This window comes from Megascapheus bottae, chromosome 7 (genome assembly GCF_031878675.1).
Source record: "Megascapheus bottae isolate mThoBot1 chromosome 7, mThoBot2.hap1, whole genome shotgun sequence".
Taxonomy (NCBI): Eukaryota; Metazoa; Chordata; class Mammalia; order Rodentia; family Geomyidae; genus Megascapheus; species Megascapheus bottae.
Window position 1 is genome coordinate 11,676,587 of NC_143515.1, and position 26,179 is coordinate 11,702,765.

Genomic DNA, 26,179 nt, shown 5'->3' on the forward strand with positions numbered 1-26,179 from the left:
TGGCGAAAACAAATTCTTACATTGTTTCTGTAAGGGATGTGATACGAAGTAGGAGTTGTGACAGGGAGGTCCCTGCATCTCTGAAAGCACTGTGCTAGTTTGGCAAGACCAGGACATAGCTGCATTACTATTTTATCCTGGGCACTATTTGAGTGACAGAGCTAAGCAGCTGCTGCTGCCTGTTGGTGACACAAATTTGCTACTCTTGCATTCATGTGGGTAGTACCTGGATATTAGGATGAAAAACCTTGCTTGTCTCAGAGAGCATCTCAAACAGGAAATACAACATTCCTCTGGCAGTGAGGATGGAGGCTGAGATGTGGCTGGACCAAAAGGCCAGAAAGCTGGAGGAGAATCAACCTCTAGTTTTTCTGGTATGGAGACAGCTAAAGACGTGTGGGAGTGTAACATGCTGGAGTGTAGAGAAGGAAGGCCTGGGTTCAGTCCAGATGTTTGTCCCTGATCTTGCAGCTGTGTGATGAGGACAGGGAATCCCTCTGCTCTGCTGCTTTGCAGTTACGTGGTCTATAGTGAAATGCTGAGAGCTTCCAAGAGCTTCTAGGCTACAGTAATACAGTGTAATTCTGTATCCTCTCTGTCCTCCTGAGTCAGACTAGAGCACTGCCTTAGGGGTGGTGGAATCATGCATGCAGAAGGGAATCTCTAAGACCTCTTGCATACCACACACTTCAGTAGAATGTCTCAGATGCTCTCACCCCTTCCAGCAACTGGAGCATTTTATAGCCGTGGCTCATTAGACATCTTGCCATTCATGATTTATTTATAGAGTTCCTAAATTTATTTGTGTCTTTTCAGTTCTGGAGGCAGAAAAGTCCTAGATGCTCCCCTTATAAGAACTTCATACTCATAATCTTTACAGTGGCAGAAACATACCCCAGCTTCTTGATTATGTTATAAAACACAAGGTTCGTGGCATACATTACTGACCACACAATTGATCTGTTTCCTTGGTCCTTTGTCACATGTCTTTGTCTACTTCAATAGTAACAGATACTGAGTGTGATAGCTCATGCCTGTATGTAGCCACTTGGGAGGCACAGACTGGGAAGGCAGAACTCTCTATCTTCCTGCTTTATCCTCCTGACAGCTGAGATTATAGGTGTTAAAATAGCTATCTTCTTTTAAAAGAACTACTTTGATTTGTCTGCCCAGGCTGGCTTTGATCTGAGATCCTCAGATGTCAGCTTCCTAAGTAGTAAGGATTATAGGCCTGAGTTACTAGCATTTGGCATTCCTGTTGTGTTTGTTTTTTGGTGGTGTTTTTGGCGCTGTCTCTGAGCTTTTTTGCTCAAGGCTACTGCACCCTACCACTACAGCCACAGCGCCACTTCCAGCCTTCTGGTGGTTAACTGGAGATGAGATTCTCATGGACCTTCCTGACTAGGTTGGCTTCAAATAGATACTTAGATCTTAGCCTAAAAAGTAGCTAGGATTAAAGGTGTGAGCCACCAGCACCTGTGTCTTCTTGTTTTTTGTTTTTGCTTTTCTTTTCCTTTTTTCTTTTCTTTCTTTCTTTTTTTTTTTTTTTTTACAATTTTTCTTTTCTTTTTTTTTGGGGGGGGGGAGCAAGTTGCAGGGATTAAAACCAGGGCTTGTGCATGCTAAGCACATGCTGGACCACTGAGCTAACCTGTCAGTACATGTTTATTTGCATTTTTAACAACTTGGTCATTTCACAGAGCTATAAAACATTTGCTCAGGAAGCAACCTAAGAGATCATTTAGAACAACTTACTATGAAAGGAATGTGATGTGGCTCTCCAAGATCATGTAACAATGAGCCAGTAACGATGCTTCTCTGAAATTTCCTTTAATTTCCGGAGAAAGGCAGCTTTTGTGCAAAATCTCAGGCAGTTTTGATCTTGAACAAGGTCAAAAGAGGCCCAGAGCAATGGCAGTGACCCAATCTTAGTTTGAAATCATGTTTGGTTCTGGAAAAACCCTCCTTCTAACCCAAGCTGTGTCTGAACAAACCAATTCCATTTCTCTCCTGTGTTTAAAGCAAATATAGTGAGTGTCTGAATGTCAGCAGCATGTGGTGTTTAATTTGCATCTCACCAAGGAACATAAGACTTAAGCATGATGAGTGAATGGATTTTTATGGAAACCAAATCTAAGCATCTGAGACCCAGACTTGTGACCATACCAGTTCAAGCTGTGATCTTGTTAGCTGTCATAAACCAAGCTGGGTTTGTTCCCTGGATGCAGATGCCCAGGGCAAACATGTAAAATAGTATTCAGATGTTCCTATGGGGAGTGCCACTCAAAAGGACCTTTTCAAAGACTGTGTATCAGAATACTGCTGTGATAGGCTGTCTGGTGACAGGGAACAGGACCACAACTAAAATCAGTGAAAACAAAATTGGGACATGAATAATTCAAAAGCAGAAGCCCCAAGGAGGAATGTTTCTAGGATTGATTAATTCACAGGCTTTGAGCCTCTCAACAAGGACACAGGCTCCGTCCATCTTTTCTCACTGCCATCCTTGGCTTGTGTTTAGATTGGCTCTCCCATGGATCCAAAGACACCTGCTATTGTCATAACATTACTTGAAAATACAGAGGAATAATATTACTGACTGGCTTCTCTTGTTAGAGCAGGTCTCACTGGCTTGATATTGTTGCATGCTTATGACTAAACAAGTTCCATACAGAGTACTATGACAACTGATGTTGGCTTAGACTAGCAAATAATCATCCTCTGGGATTTGGAACTCCAAGTCTCCCCTAAAGAGCCTGTCACTCAGGCTGGATAAATAGGCATGTTCTTGGTGGGAAAGAAAGACATGCCATTAGACAACCAGGCCCAGGTCTTCTCACAAATAGCCTGGTCCAGGCAACTGAGACAAGTCAAATTAGCCATGTATCTGTCCTATGACTGCTATGGTTTTTGAATGCCTGAGTGTATCCCACAAAGCTTTATGAGTGTGTCCCACAAAGCTTGGTCCAAAGTGTGGTAATGTTAAGAGGTGGTAGATCTTTAATATATTGGGCCTAGTAGAAAGTAATTAGATCATAAAACATAGCCAGTCAAAGAGATTCATGTCACTATTGACAGGCAAGGTTAGGGCTTCTGAGTGTGCTGAGAAAGTGAGCTGTCTGTTCCTTCTTTGCTGGCACATGTCTTTGCCTCTGCATAGACCATGGCATGATGCAGCTATGTGAACAGCTGTAGTTGTTAGTCATTGATATTGAGATGTTCAGATTTTTGAGTCATTAGAATCAGGAGCCTAATAAACTCCTCTTCTTTACAAAGTACCCCTTCTGGGAAATTTTATTATAGCTACAGAAAGTGGACAATGACAAACAGGGTTAGCTTGATGGGCCAGCCTAGCTCACATGCCAGGACAGCCACTTAGCCAGGAATCTGCACACTTGGGCTGAGTTGCACCTATGTTAAGAATTTCAATATGGGTTTCAATGATCTCATCCACTAAGAGACAGGCTTGGACTAGATGATTTCTAAGGTCCCTCTCACTTCTAACAAACAGCTTTTGATCTAATTTTAAGAAATCTGACAACCCTCATTTTACTTATCTCTAATAAGTTTCTAATTAGGAATTACATTAATTCATATTTTAAAATTCTTTTCCTTTTCCTTATTGAGGCTGATAAGCAGTTGGGAGGCCAGAAAAAAGACCAGAGAACACTGGAGTTGGATTCTGGGTATCTGATTCCCTGCTGGTGATTAACCCTGAGATGACGAGAATGCTACCTTGTGTTGTCTTCTAAAATGTGCACATAAGAATAATATGTAACAATTGAGCACATGCCAACAAATTCCTGGCTTCATTTCCCAGGTAATTAGAAGACTTCTAACCACTATACTACAGTCAGCTTTGCCATCTGTGAGCTCCCCTCTCAGATACAGCCACAGAGTGAAAAAAAAGTATATATATATATATATACATATATAAATCTGTATCAGACTGTGCAAAGCATGTACAAACTGATTTTTCTTGTCATCCTCCAAATAATACAGTACAACAACTGTTTACATAGCATTTCCATTGTTTTCAGAATTATAAATCATATAGATCTAGGTTAAACTGGGAGGGCCTACCTAGTTTTGCAGACATATAATGCCATTTCATATGAAGGACTTGAGAACTGACAGGGGTGGTTACCAACAGGGATGGGGACTGAGGGAAGGCTACACAGAACCTTTGAGAGACCAGGGGCTGTTTTTGGCTTTTCTATCTTACTGTGTGTATGTATAGTGTAACTTCAAGGAATCTACCTGCAGATAGTTTCACCCAGGGCACTTTTGTTTTCAGTTTTAGGTCAATTCAATGAGGTTTGTCTGCCATCTAGAATTTTTAATGCGCCTTGCTGAGTTGCATGCACTAATGAGTGCCATTCTGTGTTTGGTGCTGGAAGAAGCACAAGGTCAACCAGCCTACGTTGTACTATTGGAAGTACAGACATGTGAAGAATGTTTAAGAGAAGGCAACAAGTGTCCAGTTGTGATATCTATGATGGAATTCTTAGTTCCAATTGGCAAAACCAGGAGAAAAAAGGAGGGCGAAAGTTACCAGGGAAAGGGCTCTCTGGAGGCAGGGGGACCACAGTAGGTTCCTAAATAGCAAGTAGAAGTTATCCCCAAATCCTACTTGAGAAGGGGGCAAGATCCAGGCAAAAGAGTGACTAGAACACTGAGATTCACAGGGCTGGAGAGGTGTTCAAGGAGTGGAACCATTTATCCTTCATTTTATTTTATAATGTCCAGTACCAAGTAGCCCTTCTGTTTGCTATGCGACAATAAAGAGAGTTGAAAAAATAGATTGTGGTTAACTACTTTTCTGCATCTTATGAAGCTGAAATTTTACAAGCAAATAGCCACTCTGTGAAATCTACATCCAAGACTCTGTACTAAAGTCAGTACACGCTCCAGTCCCTTGTATTAAATATGGTGTTTGCATAGGCCCAGTGCACATCTTTCCATGTACCTCAAGTCATTTCTAGATAACTTATAATAACTACTGCAAAGTTAATGATCTGTAAATAATTGTTATACTGTTATTTAGGAAATAATGAAAAGAACAAATCTGTACATGCTTAGTACAGATGAGTTTTTTTTCCCCCTGAATGCTTCCACCCAATGTTGATGGATGGCAAACCTGTAGATGTGAAGCACTGACTTTATATGCAATTTCAGCAAGACCATATTGAATGGAATACTCTGAGAAAAATCACAACAGGCCTTGGATCTTAATGGGGCACAGTGGATGCTGGAATAGAGAAAATAACAGGGCCTCAAACTCTGCAGCCTCTGGGGCCCCAGTCTGCTAAGGAAGCTGCGCTCCAGGGAAGGCCAAGGGAGTGCAGAAGCTGGCTGGGAATGGGCCAGGAGAGGGAAATCACAATGCAGACATGTCTGCTATAGGAAGGTAGGTGAAAGTTCAGGCCTTAGTTTCTTTGGGGTGTGCTGCAAATAGAAAAGCTATTTCATGAAAAGGCAGAAAAAAAGGGGAATAAAGGAAGAGAGTAGGTGCTGAGAAAAAGAAGTGTGTGTGTGTGTGTGTGTGTGTGTGTGTGTGTGTGTGTGTGTGAGAGAGAGAGACAGAGACAGAGACAGAGACAGAGACAGACAGAGAGAGAGACAGAGACAGACAGAGAGAGAGACAGAGAGAGAGACAGACAGACAGAGAGAGAGACAGAGAGAGAGACAGACAGAGACAGAGAGAGAGACAGAGAGAGAGACAGAGAGAGAGACAGAGACAGACAGAGAGAGAGACAGAGAGAGCAGAGAGAGAGAGAGAGAGAGAGAGAGAGAGAGATTGAGAGAGAGAGAGACAAACAGATTTGAATACAAGCAGTAAATGGTTTCTGTCCTCCTTAGTCCTGAGTGGAGTCAGTGAAGTTGTGCTCTTTGGCTCTTAGATCCACCTCACAGAGAATGTGAGCGATCAGCTCCACCAAATGAGCAGCCCACTACAGCAAAAGGAGGACTATACTGTAGAACAGGTCCATAAAGCTCTCAGCTCAGCCTTGCCTGATCTGATGAAGCTCTCCTAGCAGGGCTGGTTGGGTTGTGCTCTAGAATTAGAGCACACGACTCAGAAAAAAAGTCAGATGACTTGGAGAAATGGGTCAGACCTTGGATGCAGAGTTTCCCATGGAAACTTAGGCTGAAGTCTCTAGTCAGAGGTCCTCTCTTCAAACAAAGGGGGGGGGGTGGTCTCTCCCCCCTCCCCTGGTGAAAGAAAAATTATGTAGAGAAGTTCTAGAAAGCTTTTGGTGGTCAAAGGAGAGGGGACAGGAGGCAGATACAATTAAGTCTGCTATCAACATATTCTGCCATGTATGCCTGGGTTAATGCCAAAGAGTCAAATGTTCTTGTTGACCTTGGAGTAAGAGATTTACAGCCTTAAAAGATAGGCCTTTCCAAAAGCTAGAAAAGCACAATGACCAGCTCCCATTCCTGGGACCTGCGTCTTCCTCTAAAAGAATATTCCCTACATACAGGTGACTGTCCAGACCCCTGGAAGCAAAGCCTTCTGAAGGTCCCAGGTCCTGCCTGCAATTTACGCTGCTACCAATCTGCCTAGATGTTCCCTACCTGCTCACTAATGTAAATGTGGAAGAAAAGTTTGCAGACTAGCACCAGGTAACCAATGTGTGACAGTTTCAGAAGCTCAAGAGAGAAGCTCTGCAGTGCTAGGGCTTTTAAATAAGTTGGAGTCCCGTGTAATTAAAATAATGTTGAATGAAAATTACTAGTTTAGTAATTACTTTATATTATACTATTTACTACCATTTCAATTATGTAATTTATCTCATTAATTACTGCTAGTAAAAGTTAGTCAGTGAATAATTAATGCAATGTGAAAACCAAGGGAGTAATAGAGCTTAAGAAAGAGTTTGAAAGAAAATGTCACCTATGCACAGACCTGTTAATAAGAGACTTATGAAACAAGGCAACTTGCTAAGGAGTGAGGCCCTCCATCTATTATCTGTTATTATTAGAGGTCAACAGAGAAATCTCTTCAGCTTTCACAAATGTAGAAACAGACCTGGAATTATTGATAGCTTCCACTTTATTAAAAGCTTCCACTTTGCACAACAAATTTGAGAGACTACAAATTAGAAATAGCGGCCAAAGATCAACCTGAATTGGGGTGGCAGGCATAATTCACAGGAAATGGGTGTCAGGGCATGTGTGGGGAGCTGGTGGGAGCAGGAGCTCAGTATTTCCAATCTACACATGGCATCCCCACCCACAGTCAGGTTTCCAAACAGGTGACAGACACCTGCAGCAAGCACAACACATATTAGTGCACAAAAGACACATTCATATGGAAGAAGAACAGCTGTGCACTTTTGCTGGAAGTATAATACTAACTGTATTGTTTCCTGTTTGGTGCTGTGATTTGAGCCCTAGAGCCTCACACATGCCACTTTTCCACTGAGTTACACCCCAGCCCTTATTCAATTCTTTCTTTCTTAATTATTCTCAGGGATTGTACTCAGGCCCTGAGCACTGTCTTTGGGCTTTCTCAAGGCTAGAACTCTACCACTTGAGCCTCAACACCACTTCCGGCTTTTTCTATGTATGTGGCACCAAGGAATCGAACCCTGGTCTTCATGCATGCTAGGCAAGCACTCTTCCACTCAGCCAAATTCCTGGCCTAACTATTCTTTACAAAGAGAAAGTTTGTTTTCAAGGAAACTCTCTGGAAGGATATGGTAGAATTTGAACTTGCATCTATCATTTGTATGCTAAGAATTATCCTTTAGGATCTATTTTAAAATATAATTTCCAAAAAATCATACACTTTTATAGAACATTTGATTCAAAATATGGTTTGTGTAGGTTTGCTGGATAAAATACAGGGTACTCAGTGAGGTGTGAATTTCAGATAATGAGTAACAATATCAGGGACATACTTCTACCATAGAACTATTCATCACTGCTGGATTTCTATTTACTAAATCTGCCTATTTAATGTAAAAGCATATGGTCAAAGCACATGTAGCACTGAGCATTGAGCTATGTGTGGGATGAATGAATTAAAGAAGATTGATGGCACTGGATACTTAAGCACTAAATAATGTACAGGAGATTGCCTGCTTCAAGTGTTGAGAATATGGTCTGGGTTACACAGTGGCATCAGAAATGGAATGACAGGTAAGAGGATTAACTACAATTAATCACCAACCAGGAAGTCTGGAGATGTGGAAACTCATATTTCAAGTTTCTTGAGCTATATTTTAAATCAGTGGAATACAGTACTTCTCTTTTTTTCCACTTATGGTTAATCTCCTGTGGTTACTGTATCTGATTTTGTTACCTTGTGTATTGTATATACTTTTTTTGGTTTGTTTATTTGAAGTAGGGAGGCGAAAGGGAAAAACAAAATGATTGGGAAAGGGAGACAAAAACATGAGAAAGGGTATCAAGGTTTGAAAAGTAAAGTACCCACTATCTGACAAATATAACTGTAAACCCTCTATACCTTACCCCGACAATAAGATACAATTTTTAAAAAAGAATGAGGGCCGGGAGTTTGGCCTGGTGTTAAGAGTGCTTGCCTACCATGCACACAGACCCGGGTTCGATTCCTCGGTACCCCATACATACAAAAAAGCTGGAAGTGGTGCTGAGACTCAAGTGGTAGAGCTCTAGCCTTGAGAAAGCCCAAGGACAGTGCTCAGACCCTGAGCTCAAGCCCAAGACTGGTAAAAAAAAAAAAAAAGAAAGTAAAATAAAAAGCAGTGAGGGAGATAGAATAGTAAGAATACGAAGTTAAAGTAGTATTAAAATGTCAGCAGAACCTATTCTGAAGTCACTAAATTGAAGCTTAAATATGCCCCTTTGAAGCTTTTGATGAATTGGAAGGGACAAAAAGCAAAACTTGTATAACCTTATATTATCAGCAAAGCAAATCTGTTTACATCTTGGTGACTGAAACCCTACAGCTAGTTTCGAGTTCTAATGTGACCAAAACGAAGAGACCACAGTTTCCATAGAAATGTGCTTAGTGTGCTCCAGGTTAGAGAACACAGTTCCTGAGGGGTCTGTAGTGCACTGAACTGGCTAGGCTCCACCATCCTGAGCTGCATTCTTTTGTGTTTAGATAAGAAAATGCAAGGTCTTATTTTATTCAATAGAACATTCTGGGTAATAATGTTGGAGTTTAGTAAAGTTGCATTCCCTTTGTGGTATTTTATTTAAAGAAAAGCAGCATCTGAAATCTAGGCAGCGCACTGTAATCAGTTTTATTCTACATCCTTTGGAAAGTAATTCTTGTTCTTTAAATCATTTTATTCACTTTTTTGGTCTAGAATGGAACTCAAGATATGTTAGGCAGTAAAGTCTGTGAGACTCTTCCCTCCAGTCAACTACCAAAAGCTGGAAGTGAGCCAGGTATGCTGTCTAATTGTCTTCCCAATTCTGCCTACTCCTTTAATGCCTGTTGTAACTCATGAATTTCGATCTTATCAGCCTTCTGGGTCAAGAGCATTTCTAGTCTTTTGATCCTGTTGATCCTGAATATCTTTCTTTTCCTGCTTCAGTTGTTCAATCTCCTTGAAGAGCTGCTGTTCTTATAATCTGAAGTCCAGGGCAAACATTAGGTATTGGTAGCACCTTTTTAGGTCCTTAGTATTATGGAGACAGGTAACACTCTTGACCCTGGCAGCTCTGACTGTGCCCGAAGTCAGGAGAGGCTCAGGGTTAGCATGGTCTTTGGCTGTACCATCAGTTGAATTATAGTCCCCAGCAATATTTGTCTTGGGATTATCTGCTTTTTAATGTTCTTCTTTTTCTTGGATTCTGCACATCCATTAGGAAAATTCCTCTGCTGGTATTCTTGCAGTCATTTTCTTTCCTGCAGTTAATTTTTTCCTTTTTTCTTGTTTGCTCAGATATCCCAGCAATGGGTCAGGGAAGATGGTGAGGAGGGGCACATTCCCAGGCTCTCTGAAAACACCTTTATTCTTGTGGTCACCATCAACTTCATCTACTTTCTACTGCAGGCAGAATGGGTGGAGTCACATGGAGAGATGCTTGTGCAACCCTATCCCCATACAAGCCTGTTTAGTTTGGTTGTGGAAAGGATGCGATCTGCTCTTGCTGGATAGGTGCACAGTTTCACAAGTCACCTTTCCTGGCTTCTATCATACAAGTGTAAACACCAGAGTTGCCACTAAGCTTCCAATTGCCCTTCAGGAAGTGGCAACCAAAAAAACATAGCTATCTGCCCATGTCCGATGTTTTCAGGTCTTTACTCCAGGCAGAATTAGCTCTACTGTTCTGACCATATTTGCTGATACTTGTAGGCTGATCAGGGAGCTGCTAAGGTTCCTAATGGCCTTGAGATAACCTGCTCTTCCAATTGTTCTGGGACTGGAGGGTTCAGGAACTTCAAAGGTCCAGACCTCTTCTCCATGAGTGCAGCACATGTTCCACACTCTGGCTGGTGATCTGAGAGGATTCAGAAACACCATCGTGGGGGAATGAGAATATCTAAGAATTCCATGCTACTGCCATCCAGGAGTATGTGAAATCCACACCAGCACAGGAAGAAGAATGGTAACTGGCAGATCACTGAAAACAAATCGTAAGTCATCTAACCAGCCACATCCAAATGATGTCTGGTGTGTCCACAATCCAGGCCCTGGGTAGACTTCTGTCACTTCACAGTAACTGACTTTGAAGTAGAATATTTTCTACCATTGCTGCTATGAACCTCATTTACTGATTATTTCAGAGAAAAATGACTAGGGGGTCCTAGGTGAAGAATTAAGGGGCTGAGTGCCAGTGGCTTACACCTGTAATCCCAGCTACTCAGGAAGCTGAGATCTGAGGATCATGGTTTGAAGCCAGCCTGGGCAGGAAAGTCCAAGGGATTCTTATCTCCAATAAACCAGCAGAAAACAAAGAAGTGGCATTGTAGCTCATAGTTGTACAGTGTTAGCCTTGAATAAAAAAGCTCAGGGACAATACCCAGATCCTAAAATAATCTACTAAGGCCTGACCACATTGCTGTATTGTGGACTGATATCATTATTATTCTTTCCTCTTGAAATGAGAAAAAGAGAGAATCAAGTCAGGTCACCAGGATTCAGGCACAAGATGGAGTCTGTCATACATGAAAGACAAGAGAAAAAGTGGTTTAAAAGATCAGGGATGATTGCCATTAAGAGGTGAGTGGAGGGTGCTATGTGAAGGTATAAAGAAGGAGGGCATACTATAGATGGGCAGAAAAGCCTGTCTGTGTGTAAGCACAGTAGAATGAATGAAAATGTCGGTGGATGAAGTCATGGAATGGGTCTGTGATGAAAGCTAGGGTTTGAGCCAATTTGGTGGAACCCCTACTGTTACATTACTTCACTCCCCACATCCAAGGAGCATGTGTGGTCTCCAGTGACATTCAGTAAATAAAGTGCTACTTTACTTCACTCAGGCAGGGAGGCTGGCAAAACTAGTAGCTGGTACAAAGAGCAACAATCTGTATGAGTGAGATTCACATTCTGCAGGTCCATAGGGCACAGATTGCTGTAGAGACAGGAGCAAAATCTGTGCTTCCTTTTTAAATGTTAGTGTCTAGCTAGGTACTGGTTTTCCAGCCAGCTGGAATGGGAAAAGATCTTCAAGAAACAGAAATCATAGGAAATAATGTTGGCTTTGCTCTTCTCATCATATAAATCTGTCTAAACCTGACCACTGCACTTTTCAAGGGGTCTGTCATGTTCTATTTTAAGTGTAGAGAACAGAAAGATTGCTTCACTCCCTAACCCTTTTTGCTTGGGAGGGACAGAGCTTGGTGAAGCAGGTTCTAGCAAGCAAGTCCCAGTGGAATCCATCATGATGGGCAGGAGAATGGAGAAGCCCTTGTCTGTAGGTGCAGCCCTCAGGTGTGTGCTGGGCCTGTGACTAAGGGCAGAGTTTGTCCGTCCTATTTTCAGGGGTTTCAGAAGAGTACAGAGGCTGGTGTGTGCCCAGTGCTGGAAACTTGGGCTCTAGTTGACTCTATTCTGAGCATTATTAACCTTGGGCAATCATCTGTCCACTTTGGTTCCCGATTTGTAAAATAGTTATAAGGACCCCGGCCCCAGAGGGCTGTTTGGGGATAAAATGGGATAGTGACAGCCGCCAGCAAGAAGCGGGGGGGGGGGGGGGGGGGGTGTCAGTAAGCATGCTACAGTACAGATCTGGAAGTAATCTAACATCCCAAAGATCACATGCTATTGTCCAAGACCGCAGGATTTTCATCTGGCATTGTGGTCATCTTTCAACATTATCAAAGGCACCTGGTCCGGTTTAAATTACAATTAAGTAGCTAGAGCAATGACTCTGGGAGAATCTGGATCTCCTTTGCATATCCTACAGACAACCAACTCCTCAATTTGTTGTGCTTGCCAAGTGCCCTTTAGTATTTTCTTTGGCTCCTCCCAGCTCTGGGATTAGATGAGCTGAATAGAGGTTACTGTCTTCATTTTAAGATGAAGACCTAAAGTGGCTCTCTGAGTCACTGGCTGCGATCAAAGCAAACAGAGACATGAAGAAGTGGAGTGGGGAGCTGCCAGGGCTTCAGACTCTTAGCATGGGTTGGGCTAAATACGGTTCAGTTCAATTTACCAGATCAGGCCAGTGAGCAGGCCAAGCCAGTCTGTAATGTGCAAGATGGGCCATGTTTTGTCTTTCACAAGCAATTGTTCTGCCTCAACATTTTAACTGATCTGATTAGTGAGTAGTGCAGTGAGACATTTTGCCTCTCTGCATGAGAGCATCTATGGGCAGAAGGCCTTGTGAAAATGGAGGCACGGCTACAAAGAATTACAGAAAAGAAGAAAGAATGAGAACTTGCTAGGAATTGAGTAGATCAGATGGTTGTCCCTAAATACCTGGATACACATGGCAGAGATTTGTTACTGCCTAGTGAGAACACAGTCAGGTGCTGCAAGCTGCGGGCCAGCAGAAGGACAGGGCATGGCTGTCAGCCACTGGCTTGGGTTGCCAGCATTTGGGTTGGACAGAGTCAGAAAGGTCAGATTGCTCCAGCCAGCAGAGATCACATTAACCTTCCTTTCCCCTGTTGGGCTGTAATTTGCAGTCAGCAAAGGTCAGCCAGCCTAGCAAGGCTAACACTGATCCAAGGCTGCCTCTATGAAGGTTTTGAGGGGAGCAGGTCATCAGAAGAGGAGGCTAGCTACCTAGGGAGTGGAGGTGAAGAGAGGTAGGCCTTTTGCCAAGAGTTAGCAGCTGGCTGGGAAGTATGGTCCAGCTGGCTCTGTGAAGTCCAAGTCCAGAGAGCCAAATGGCAGGGTGGGACTGTCCTAGGGGACAAAAAGGGGTGGGGCAAGGGAGAGGATGGGAGAAGAGGGGAGGTAGAATTAAGGAAGACTCCATGGGCTTTGCCTAGTTTTCTCCAACCCAGTGAGATTTAAAATATTAAAAAAATGTAATTGTAATTTAAATAAACTCCCATTCAAGGCAGCCAAGGGAGAAAATTCTGAGACAGAAAATTTTTATTAATATTCCCCAAATTACAAGTAAAATACCAATTATAGTAAAAAAAAAAGTCTGACTCTATCTCAAATTAGGCAGCAAACTGCTAGGCTAGAGGTATGGCTCAATTGGTAGAATGCCAGCTATGAATAAGAGAGCTGAACAAGAGCACAGAGCTCTGAATTAAGTCCTGGTATTGGCAAAAAAAAAGAGGTTGTAAGGTTAAGTAAAAACTAAATATATCACAAATATACTAAATCTAGAAGGGAAAACTTTTAGAAGTGTATGAAATACTGAAATGCTGACAAGACAAAGACTTTTAGTAAAAAAATAATTCTTAGGTTTTAAATATTTTATCTCTGGTAATTTTATCAACTTAGTCTAAGAAAATGAGCTCGGAAGAGAATGGAATTATAATGATCAATGTTAGACATGCCATAAAGTATCACTAAAGGTTTGGCCACTGATCCATGGAGAATCCAGCTCCCTATGGTCCCTTCTAAGTTTATGGACTGCTGTGAGGCCCATGAAACCAGAAGGTAATAATTAGCCTCCCCCAATAGAAGAGAAGAAAAGAATACCCAGGCTAGTACCCTAGCACTCTAAACCTGTGTGATAACAATGGCTTCCCACTGAGGCCCTGGAGAAACAGCGCATTTGGGAGACTAGTGCGGCTTGAGTATCCCTTATCTAAAATGCTTGAGATCAGAAGTGTTCCAGATATTTTCCCTCTCAGATTCTGCAATATTTGTGGGTGTATACATTCACACACATATATGCACATATGTATTTATGTACATATATGTATACACATAAGGAAATATCTTGGAGTTGGAATCCAAGTCTAAACATGAAATTTACTTATGTCTCATACATACCTTATACATATAAGCTGAAGGTAATTTTGTACCAAGTTTAGATGTTATGCATGAAAAGAAGTTTAAGGTGTGAAATTTTCCATATGTTGTGTAACGCTGGTGTTCAAAAGGTTTTAGAGATTGGAGATGTTCAGATTTCAGGTTTTCAGATTAAGGATGCTCCTTAACCTGGGTATATAGGTATCCATTCACCCCACCCCCATTTGTATACGTAAAACTGGTAGTAAAATACATAGGATGTATTTTCACCATTTTCAAATGTACACTCTTCGATGGCATTGTATGTTCATGGTAGTGTGCAGTCATCAGCACTATCGTTCTTTTTTTAGAGAGGTCAGAGCTCTTCTAAGTGGGTCTCAGCTCATGTCACCCTTCTGTCCCTTCAGGCACAGGCAATTCTGGGCTTTAACAAGGAGGTTAAAACACTTTCATCTAGAGGTCCCTCCAGCTACCTTCGCCTTGGCAGGATATCAGGCAGCAAGTCCATATTAATCCTGAGGCATTCCCAGGCGCACTAAACCATTTTAAAGGGCAATTAGTGGCTTTATACAACTTTATTTATTTACTCAAAAGATTGTAACTTCTTCCAAGGCTCTTTTCTATTGTGTAAAATACATGTTTGGGACCTTTTAAACTGTGTATTATTTACCTGATAGGCCTCAATGGCTTCTCTGGAGCCATTCAGTTTTATTGTGGAAATTAGTACTAGGGGGGCTTTTAAAAAGCTGAGTTTTAGGCCCTACAGTCTATGTTTGCTCTTGTCGTTAATGCAGTATTAATGCAGCTGACTGAGCTAATGGCCACCAAAGGGCTGAGAGGGACACTTATGTGGCTTTCCATAGGAGCTCTAGGGCCCAGGCACTCTGCTGTCACAGAGCCTGGTTAGAGGGAGAGCACTTCAGAGGGAGCTCAGGTATCACTTATCACTCTTCACACTGCTTCAAATAGGGCTCCCTCTGTGTTATCTGACAAGGACTGTTTTTAAAACAAGTATTACTTGCTTTGAAATAATAAAATGATACCAATTCTTGGATATTTGCTGGAAAAGTATCAGGAAAGGGCCCGGGGATGACTTGTAAGTAAGCAAGACGGGAAGGTGAAGCCAGAGGGATGGGTAGTAATGACTTGGAGTTGTGTCTGGACCTCACCTAGAATTCTGCATTTAGCTTTTAGGAGCTAGTAGGCTAGATTAGAACCTATTACAAAAGAGAGATTGGTGGAAAAAGGCAAGGGACATTTCTTGGGATTTTTGGCATTCGTTTTCCTAGAATGTTGGTGTACAAACAAACCCACACTATTAGTTTTCAGTTGCTTCATAATTGAACCCATAATCTACTATTTTTCTCTGCTGGGTGTTAAGCCTCTGGAAAGGCTTAAATCAAAGAGAATCTCCAAGCCACTGAATGAGAGAGTTTATGTAGTAGCATAATTACCATCCTTGTGATGGTAATTCATCTTTTCTGTTCCTGGCAGGGAGGATGCTATCCTCATACTGTGTGTAACTGGGTAACTTCAGATTCAGATGGCTAAAAAAACTTGCCCCAAACCAGTTCCAGACCAGGTTAAGGAGTGAGCATTTCATGCTTGCTAATGTCCCATGCAGCATCCCATCATGTCTAACAAAAAGCAGAGGAATTAGGGACATTTGGGGTAGAGAGCCTCAGGGCAGGGTTGATATGGACCTGTCAAAATTGAGAAGTTAAGATTTTCTTTGAAGTGCTCCTACCCCCTTTCCCGACCCTTAAAGAAGAGATCAACTGCTAGCAGTATGAGACAACTGTACTTCCTTTTACACTGTCAAGGACAGAGTAAAATGGTACCCAGGGTTCTGCTTTTGGGCTGGTGTCTTCCCCTCCCCTAACACACTCTCATTTATCTGTTGAAATTAAACCACTTAACTAGGGATTAGGAGGATAAGAGCTGAAGACAAAGCCATTGTCCTGCCAGTCAGGTGGCCACCTTGCCTTTCTCCTTTACAGTGGGCCAATTTAGGTCTCCTTTTGGGATACAGATAATTTCATGTTCGGTTACCTAGGTGGAGGTGAAACTCCTTTTTTTTTCTCTTAATTTCATTTGATTCCCTTAATAGAAAAGTATGTTGCATTTATAAGATTTGTTTGAGAGAAAGAAAAGTGCAAAGCAGCAGATATGTAAGGCTAAAGAGACCTCGCTCCTTACAAAGGCCACTTCCCTCTGGTCAGCAAAGCTGAGAGCTTCTCATTCATGGTGCCCAGTCCTAGTACAGCACCCTACCGAGAATGCCTGGTGCTCAATAAATATTTGTGGAATAAATGAATAAATCAATGTCAGTTGTCTGGATCTAAATATAAATGGATCTTGGACCTGAGCTACTGCCAGATGGGCAGACAGGTTACAGTCTGGTGATGCATCTCCAAGGCTACAAAAAAGTAGCCGTGGCTGGAGCTGCAAGCTGACATTTCAGAAGATGATTACATGCACAATTTAACTACATGGTTATTTGTGCCCTCCAAGTGCCATCACTTCAACAACTGCCTTCATGTTGGCTTTCTTGCTTGCTTTTTTTTTTTTTTAAGTCAAGCCCTGTTTTTTTCTTGCCTCTCATATTTCTAGCTGAATGTGATTTATTCATATGAAATTATGCTCCATTTTTATAAAACCCAAGTTACTGCAAATGATGCTTGAGGTTTTGCAGAAAATATTAATTTCTGATCTGGTGCTATAAACCATGCCTGCTCCTGTGCAGCAGCTCTGTCGCCCTGAGACAGATGGAAGCAGTCCCACGGTATGATTAACTTCTTAGTTCTGGCAATTTCCTTGTGCTCCTCTGGCCCTAGATTTCTAGATTGACCTCCAGCTTCTCTGCAAATGCACAATCACTCAGCTTGATAAATCACGCGAATCCCTTTTCTGATCAGAGTTATCTACTATTTACTACTTATGAAGGGAAGTTAATCGTATTCAAGGCACTTCATATGCTGTGCACATAGCCTTGCTTCTTCCCAACAGCAACCTGCATATTTTCCACATTACTGGCATTTGCAGGGCAGGCTCCATACCAAAGACTCACCTTTATAAAGGAGCCTCGTGGCCATGTACTGCCCCCCACATCTGCACTGAAGACAATGCCCAGAAGAAAAGGCATTTATGAGGCACATTATTAGGAATGAAAATGTAAGAAGGGTAAGGTCCTTTGCAAACACATGTTCTTGACATTGGTTTATCTCATCAAGAATTTTGCTACCCTATCCCTGGACCTGGTTGGTGGCAGTTTTTAATCATCTGGGGGCACCAATGAGCCTCTCCTAGGCCAGCTGACTCCTAAAGGTATAAGATATGTGAAAAAAAATCCTATCTTTTTAGGCACAGAAAAGAACTAAAAGCACATCATCCCACCCCAGGTTAGTCAGGCTGAAGTCTAAATCTCCTTTTCATTTTCTAGTTGTGACCTGCAGAGTACTATGGCAAAGTGGGATGTGAATTAGCATTTTTTTAAAAATTAGGTTTACATATCTAATTTGATAACCCTGGAGGAACAAACTAAAGCAGAAAGAAGAAGTCAGGTACACTGGACTATGAATTACTGGGTTACATGCAACAGTCCTGTATGAGAAAATCCCATCATAAGATAGATCGGTCTTGGTGAAAGGATATGGAAAGATGGAAGAAAACATCATAAAATACATGGGGTACTTACTGCTGAAAAAATGAGCTTGGGTCTATACCAGTTCCAAAGTTCAGAATTTACTGTGGCATTCAAGCCTTTTCCCCTAAGTTTCTTGTCTCTCGTTTCACTGCACAATGAGGGATTCTTCATAGTTTATGTGAAATACAACAAGGCAATTTTTGCAGTAATAAACTCCACACATGCATGACAAATCCAAGCATGCAAAATGTTTAACATCCTGGTTCACAGATTCTTTAGGGACAAAATCTGATTATGAATTATATGCCACAATAAATAGGGCTCAATGTTTCATAAAGCAATTTATAGTTCATAAAAATGACAAAATGTACCTGTCAGATAGAGCGTGGAGAGCTGTTCTCTGGGCTGCCTGCTGGAAGAAAGGGCAGAGATGTTTATTTAATATTCTGACTTTTAAATTATGTGCTCAATCAACACTTAAAAACCCCATGTTACACACATTTTTGTCATGTGGCCAAATTTTAAACGACTAACAACACAGTAGAGGGCTCTATCATGTTATGAAAAGAGCATTTCGGAAGAGGCAATGTGCACTTATCACCGAGGGATGAGCATGAGGTCCCAAGAAATAGACCCCTGGGGTTGGACAGATCTTGATAAAGAGCAAAGACTGAAGCTATTGTGTTTCTATTCTCTGAAATCACTTTCTCATTACTTAATATTTTTCCCTGTAAGACCCTCCATACCTCTGCCACTATTTTAGGTACAGTATAACTTGTGGCCGTCTTTTTAGATGGATTGGAAAATGCCTCCACAGTTTGAAAATGGAACACTAACTAGAATCTCAGGATTATTGATTTTTGAGGAATAGCACTATTACTGTGACAATGTTACTGAACGATATTTTTAGAGGTCCACTCTGGAATATTTATAGATATTGTATGATGCTGGGAGAAGGGGTGTGAATGGGCATATTCATGGCAGAAATGTACTTTGAGCAACATGAGAATGAAAAGATTAAGGTGGAACCAGCAGGAAAGTGTAGGTAAGTAGTGTCTGGATGGGACCTGCGGCTCTTCAAACAGTGGCAGGGACTATTAGCTAGGTAAATAGCTGCTGAGTGAACATTAAATAAATGAATCCATCAGGGAATCCTTTCTACTAAGAATGGGGTAGAATTTTAAAGGCAAGGAGGGATGTAGTGTGGGAAGGTGACAGTTCTGGGCTGCTTAGCTTCCAGCAATGGTTTTGAAGCAGGGCATTTCTTAGTCCCCATCCCAGGTGTGTCTGAAAGTAAGCAGGAGTCTCAAGAAGGGGCTCATCTCTGGCATTTAGAGACTGTGGCCAAGTATGTTAAAGTCCTTTAAAGAATAGGAAAGTCCTGCTTTGTACACTGAGGAATTGTCCTTTTAAAATGATATAGGGGAGCTATAGTGAAATAGTAATAGGTGGTGGTAATAGAGAAGGCAGACTTGAGAAGGTTCACTGAGAAAATAAGCTTGGGGGACTTATAAAAAGAACAGCCTGTAGAACATGACATTTGAAACATGATGTTAAAAACTTAGTTTTAATAAAAAATTTTGATAATAAAAAAAAGAACTAAGAAGTCAGAGGAGCTTAAGATCATTCCCCCAAGTGGCACAACAACAATGATTTAAGAAAAACCATTAAATGTAAGACCTGGGAGCTTCATGTCCTAGGACAGTTCAGCATTCATTCATTATGGACCTTGAGTATAATTCTCCATCAACATCTCCCATTGCCCTTCCCTTCTTTGAATAGAATGTAGAATGAGTCAGTTAGTCCATGTCCAGGCCACTGTTGACAATGGAATGGATTGCTATCCCCTGGATCCCAGTAAATGAAGGCCAAAAGTGTTGTGGCATGTCAGTGTTACAGAACTACTTCAAGAAAGAAAGGCATCTGCTCAACATATACCAAAGGCCTATAATCTTAGGAACTTGGGAGGCTGTGATTCAGAGTTTTGTGATTTGAGCCCCCTGGACACAAGTTAGACTCAATCTCAACAAAAAAGCTAGGTAATGATGGTATGTGCCTGTAATCTTAACTCTTAGGGAGATACAGGTAGGAGAGTTATGGTCTGAGGCTGTCTCTCAGGGTAAAAATGCAAGAGGCTCTTATACGGTAATCTGATTGTGAGAAGCAGAGAAGCTACAGTTTGAGAGATGGAATTGGAGTCTTTATTAGAAAGCTAGCAATGGCAAGCATACACATGTCACCAGAAAACTTGAAGCCTCTATACACTTAATGCTGCTAGAAAACAGCCACAAGAGCAGGAGAGGAAAGAAAGAGCAGAAAAAACAATGTCAACAAACCAGATCAGTTCCAGTGGAGAGCCTAAATGGGATACCATAATGATCTGAGGAGAGTCAGCAGACATGGGGCATGGTGCAAAATGGGGCCTGAGCTGGTCAGGGCCTAAATAGTGTCCCGGTCAGGGGACATGGTCACAGAGAGCTTGAGAATTCCGCAAGTTCATGGCACAGGATTAGCAGGTCCAGTAAGCTATTTGCCCACATTCCTGCCCCTGCCTAGGAATTCAGGTATGCCCATCACCTAGGCGTGGGACTTCCCCTTCCTCCATCATGGAGAGAAGACGGCGCCAGTTAAACTGAATTCCCTATCATCCACCATGTGGCTAAGATGGAGCCGGTTATACCTAGTATCTTTCTGAAGAATAACCAAAAAGCAGAAAAGAACTGAGAGGACGGCTCAGTCTGTACAGTGCAAACATGAGGCTCTGAGTTCAAACCCCATACAACAAAGAAAGTAAAAAAAAAAGAGAGAGAGAAGATAAAAGGAGAAGGAATTGTTCCTAGATCTTGAGGAGGTCACAGAGGCAGCTCAGGTGTCTCTGAGAACAGCTCTTCCCCTTCTCCCCTTCTGCCTGATCTCTTTCTGACAGCCAGCCCAGAAGCTGCTCACTGAAAGCACCCAGCAGGTGATGGGTGCCCACCTTTGTTCTCAGGCTAGACCCCTAAAGAGTTCTCACTCAGCATGCTGGCTTTTACTTTTGGTAAGGATATTTGAAAAAGACTCAACTCTCTACTTCTGGCTGTTCAAGACTGAATACCAAGAAGTATTTTGAAATCTCTGTAAGAAAGGTGGAGTGTATTATTAGTATGGTCTCTTCACATTATCTCCATAGGAGGTGTGGGAGGCAGATCCTTTCTAGGATAATAGAAACCAACAGAGATGTGACTAAAAAGCTCAATGTAAATTTTCTTCTAGTGCCATGGGAATAGTTCAGGACTGGAAAGGGCTACTGACACTTCCCTGTTTATAAATACTCTTCCAGGGAAATAGCATATACGGATATAAAACCTGATAGAAAATGATTTTAGATGAATGTAACTAACTCCTCTATACATCACCCTGGCAATAAAATAAAATAAAAAAAGAAGAAAATGATTTTAGGAAGCAAAGCAAAAAAAAAAAAAAACCAAAATAAAAAGTAAGAAACTTTGTTGCCCATCTCACTATGAATCAATGCATCCCAGATGGTGGCACCTCCTAAAAGCAACTCTGCATGACGTGGCCAAAACTAATACTAGCTGCTTTAGAAACTTGAGGCAAGGCAGCTTTTGCACAGCTACGTGATGCTCAAACCAAAAGGTACTCCTGCGCTTACAGACCAGGCACCTACCAGCCACTAAGCATTACCTTCCTGTAATTATTGATTCTTGGAATCTGCCTGCATGATTTCTTCAGTGAACACTACCAGACTCATTAATTTTTTGCAATTTCTGATTTTGATTGTGTTAATTTCCAATCACTCCACAAAGGACAAGTCAATATCCACTAAAAGAGGGGATAAGAATATGTTTTAAGTTTTAGGCAATTCCTTGAGAAAAGAAAGCTTATAGCATTAAAATTTTAAGTTAGATACCACCAAGACTTTTTTTCTTCCCCTTTTCTTAAAATAATAAGAAATAAACAAAAAGAAAACCCTTGGCTTTTGCATGTTATTTTATTTTCAGTTGGGAAATAATAAAAGAAATAAACATTGGAATTAAATAGCCAAGAAAAAAATTACTTAGGTTACTCATGATTGAAGTCTGAAAAACTACTCACTGTAAACTAGATGAATCACCCAATTTCATTCCTCAAAAGTCACATGTTACAGCAACTATATTTCTTCTCTTTCTAAATCTCTCATCATCTTTTCCTTATAACTTTCCTTTTATTTCTTTCTCAGCAAAACTGGTTGAGAGAGTTAAGAGAATGCTTCATTGATCTTCCTGAATGCATTACTCATTCATGAATGACTCTGAAGCTTAAGTCTAAGAGACAAAACACATTTTCTGCCAGGAACAGTCACTTCTCAGCCTCTCCTCACGAGACATCTTTTCTATGTCTTTATTATAACAAGCTTGGTGCTTGGGAACCTAATCAGTATATATTCAGGTTCCAATGTCTGCTAAATGAATTACAAGTCACAATCTGTTATTGAAAGGAAATCAAAGAGGAAATTAAATGACCTTATTGTAATTGGGTTGAGAATAGAACAAGTTCATGGATATTGGAGTGCAGAGTAAAACAAAGGGGAAAGGCTAAAACTCAGAGGCAGCCCACAATGATTCAATTTCTTACTTGATAGAAACAAAACTAATGCCTGGACATAGATATTATTTACTCTGAGTGCAGGAACTGGGTTTGGCTTAGGTAACAGGCAAAGAAGCAAAGTTACCATATTGTGTTCATTAGTGTCCAGAGTGGGGAAGTCTTGAGCAATTTCATATGTAAACAGTTGAGATCACAAAGGGTATGGCTAAAGAGGATAGGATGCTGTGGAGCTGAATAATGAAGGGTCAGAAGGATTCAGCTCATAAGGAAGAATAAGGCGGGGGCCTAAAGAAGAAAGGAGATACTGGCTCAGAAGGAACAAAGGACTTTATGTAGGGAGAAGTTTGGGAGCAAAAGCAACAAGCAGGTTAAATTCTGGTTCAGCTGAATAATCGCAAGTGGTCACTGTGGTACAGAGAGTGAGCTCTTGGGGAAAATAGCAGAGCAAGTTAAGGCAAGATCAAGGGCACTGGAGGTCAAGTGCAGACTTGTGGAGTTTACTCACAGGGCAAAGGAAGTCACTAAAAGGTTTATATTGCAGGAAGCTGGGCAAAGTATGCTTAAACATTCTATGTAACATCTTGTAAATATATAAAAATAAAAAATGAGTAGGGAAAGGGAGAAGACCTACATTGTTCAAATATTGATGGGACAAAGAGTGAACAAATGCAGCAGTGCTACTTACCAGACACTATGTTGAAAATGGACTATACAACTTGTGGGTGGGAATGGGAGGGAATAACAGAGACAGGAAGGGAAGGGGTGACATTGTCCAAAAAGAAATGTACTCCACTCCTAACTTATATAACTGTAATCCCTCTTTACATCACATTAAAAAAGGAATACCAGCACTTGTTGTGAATGGACACCACTGGTGAAGATGCAAAATTGGAGGGCACTGGTGCAGGGGCAAAGGTGGAATTAATTTTGGGAGTAATAGTTCAAATTGTAGTTGGAAATATAAGACTGATGCTGTTACGTGTCAAATAAAAATACCATTAACAGTCCCAAGACACACACACACACACACACACACACACACACACACACACGGATTAAGATTTTGAGTATAGTTTTGATATTATTCTAAGAGAAAAATATAATTTAACTAGTTGGAAAATGTCTTTTAATCATTCCAGACGTGAGGAATCTCCATTTATCAACAGTATCAAGTTTATTCCACCAACAATTAGGGAGGGGTCTCCGCCTCAGTGATTCTGATCATATTCCACATGCCATTTCCACATTCTATTACCAGATACTCCTCAGCTTCCACTGGGTGTATGTCTTGATAAGCCCATCTTTAGTAGAAAATATTCTAATTCAAAAATACATTTGAAGGTTGGGGTATGGCTTGAGTGACAAGTGCAAGCGAGTGACAAAGTACAAGTCTAGAATACTCCAGGACCTGTGTTTAGACTCTAGTATACAAAAAAAAGCTACACCTAACCTATATGATTCTGTATAGGAAACTGTTGTTTTCCCTTGAGATGTGACTACATCCTGCTATCTGTACAGCATTCTGGGAGAAGATCAGATCATGGATTATTAGTGTGGGAAAAGACTAACATTCAAATTTGAAGTAGGATGACTATTGAACACATATAATTTTCTTGCTGTTGTAAAGTCAAAACCTTAATCAAACCAGTATAAACTATGAACCACTTTCAACTGAGAATGCCATCACAATTAATCTTAGTTCAGTTGTGCTTTGTTGTTAACTGAGGCATGTCGTGAAATTCTGCATACTGTTCTTATTCAAGTGCATTTAATAGTTTGTTTTACTATTTAATATCTTCTACAACTATTAACACATTTTGTTTCCTTATCTTAACTTTCATGTAATTGTTTTAGATTTTAGTATAGATGATGGATCTCTTTAACATATTATTACATGTACTCCCATTAAGTGTCTTACCTATTTAATGATATTTACAAGACAAATACTGTTCAGAAAAGAAATGCACTCATTACCTGATGTATGTAACTTCAACCTCTCTATATATTGCCTTTACACTAAAAACTAAATAAAAAATTTAAATAAAAAACCCTTGTCTACTTTTTCTCAGTAATTTTAAGTACTTTGCATTTTCAGCTTCCTCGAAGTGCCGTCTAGGAAGCATTTTGCTCAGTAGGTTTTGATCTTATCTGGTTTCCTACAGGGTCAGGCAGTATAATTTATCATCATATAAGAATATTTTGGGAGTGAAAGGGAATGCTGACCAGATATAAGTCAGAGACCAAAGGAGACAATCATGCTTTTCTGGGCATCTTCCATTGTCTGGTTGCTCTAATAAAGACTTCTCTATGCAAATGTTACTTGCCGTTTATTAAGTCCATATTAAGATCATCATAAGTAAGATCATAATAAGAAGGCAGAATTTTAGAGGGTGAAGAACTCAGTAAGGCAAGCAAACAGCTGAATGTGGGTAGCAGAAAACAAATCATATGTTGAAATCCTAAAATGAAGCCAATGCTGGCTAGATTTTCCTGTTCTTTCTTTTTGTATTCTTTAGATTCAGCCTATACTGGGAGGTTTGGTTCAATCTTGATCTCCTAGGCTTTCTTTCATTGTTGTCCCTCTCCCTGAATGAATGTAAGTCAAATATAAGTTAGTACCAGGTTCCACTTATCCTTGGGGAGTTTGTTATCTGTTTTATGACAAATTTTAGTTTTGGTTTCCTAAGTTTCTTATAAGACCACTGATGGCCCAGACCCTAGCTCAGCCTTCTTCCACCAGGAAGAGCTTCTTCCAAACTGACAACCATAATGGGATGTGAATAAGAAATTTCTGGGGGTACTGGGAGCGTGGCCTAGTGGTAGAGTACTTGCTTAGCATGCACAAAGCCCTGGATTTGATTCCCTGGTATCACATACACAGAAAAAGCTGGAAGTGGTGCTCAAGTATCAGAGTGCTAACCTTGAGCAAAAAAGTGTCCAAGGACAGTGGCCAGGCCCTGCTTCAAGGACTGGCAAAAAAAAAAAAAGAAAGAAAGAAAGAAAGAAAGAAAAGAAAAAAGGAAAAAAGAAATCTTTGGGGATGACAAACAACTTCTTTGGGGATAATAAATAAATTATTATTATTATTTTTACAGTCTCTTATTGATGAGCTTTGTGGAAATATATTGTTCCCATAGCTATATAGTCTGTTTCACTTGCTTTGTGGGCCAATGCTAGAGCTTGAAATCAAGGCCTTCCACTGTCATTTTTTCTTTTTGCTCAGTTTTGCTGATGTGCTACTACTTGAGCCACACCCCTGGTCCAGCATTTTAATGGTTAATTGATAATGTAGTCTCAAAGATTTTCCTGCTTGGTCTGGCTTTAGACTTTGTTCCTCTAGGTCTCAGCTTCCTGATTATCTAGGATTATAGGTTTTAGCTACAAGTACCCAGTACTCTCATAAGACAATATGTTGGAAATGAACTTTACAATTTGGTTGAGGGGGAAGGGTTGGGGGAAAGGGAAAGTGGAAGAAAAATGTGGGAGAGGGCGTAACAATGTTCAACAAGAAACATACTGTATGTAGATAACTGTAATCACCCTGACAATAAAATTGAATTTTTAAAAAGTATAGAAGATGGGATTGGAAGCATGGTTCAGTTGGTAGAACACT

At 40.9% G+C, this 26,179-nt stretch overlaps 1 protein-coding gene across 2 annotated transcripts in view; it reads right to left on the reverse strand.

Moving 5' to 3' along the window:
- Positions 1-26,179, reverse strand: part of Aff3 (ALF transcription elongation factor 3) — a 539,479-nt gene that overhangs the window by 59,604 nt on the left and 453,696 nt on the right. For both annotated transcript variants that reach the window (XM_090336509.1, XM_090336510.1), the window contains one exon: positions 18,351-18,391. In XM_090336509.1, coding sequence (XP_090192635.1) covers positions 18,351-18,391 — 41 coding nt within the window. The remainder of the gene's footprint in view (positions 1-18,350; positions 18,392-26,179) is intronic.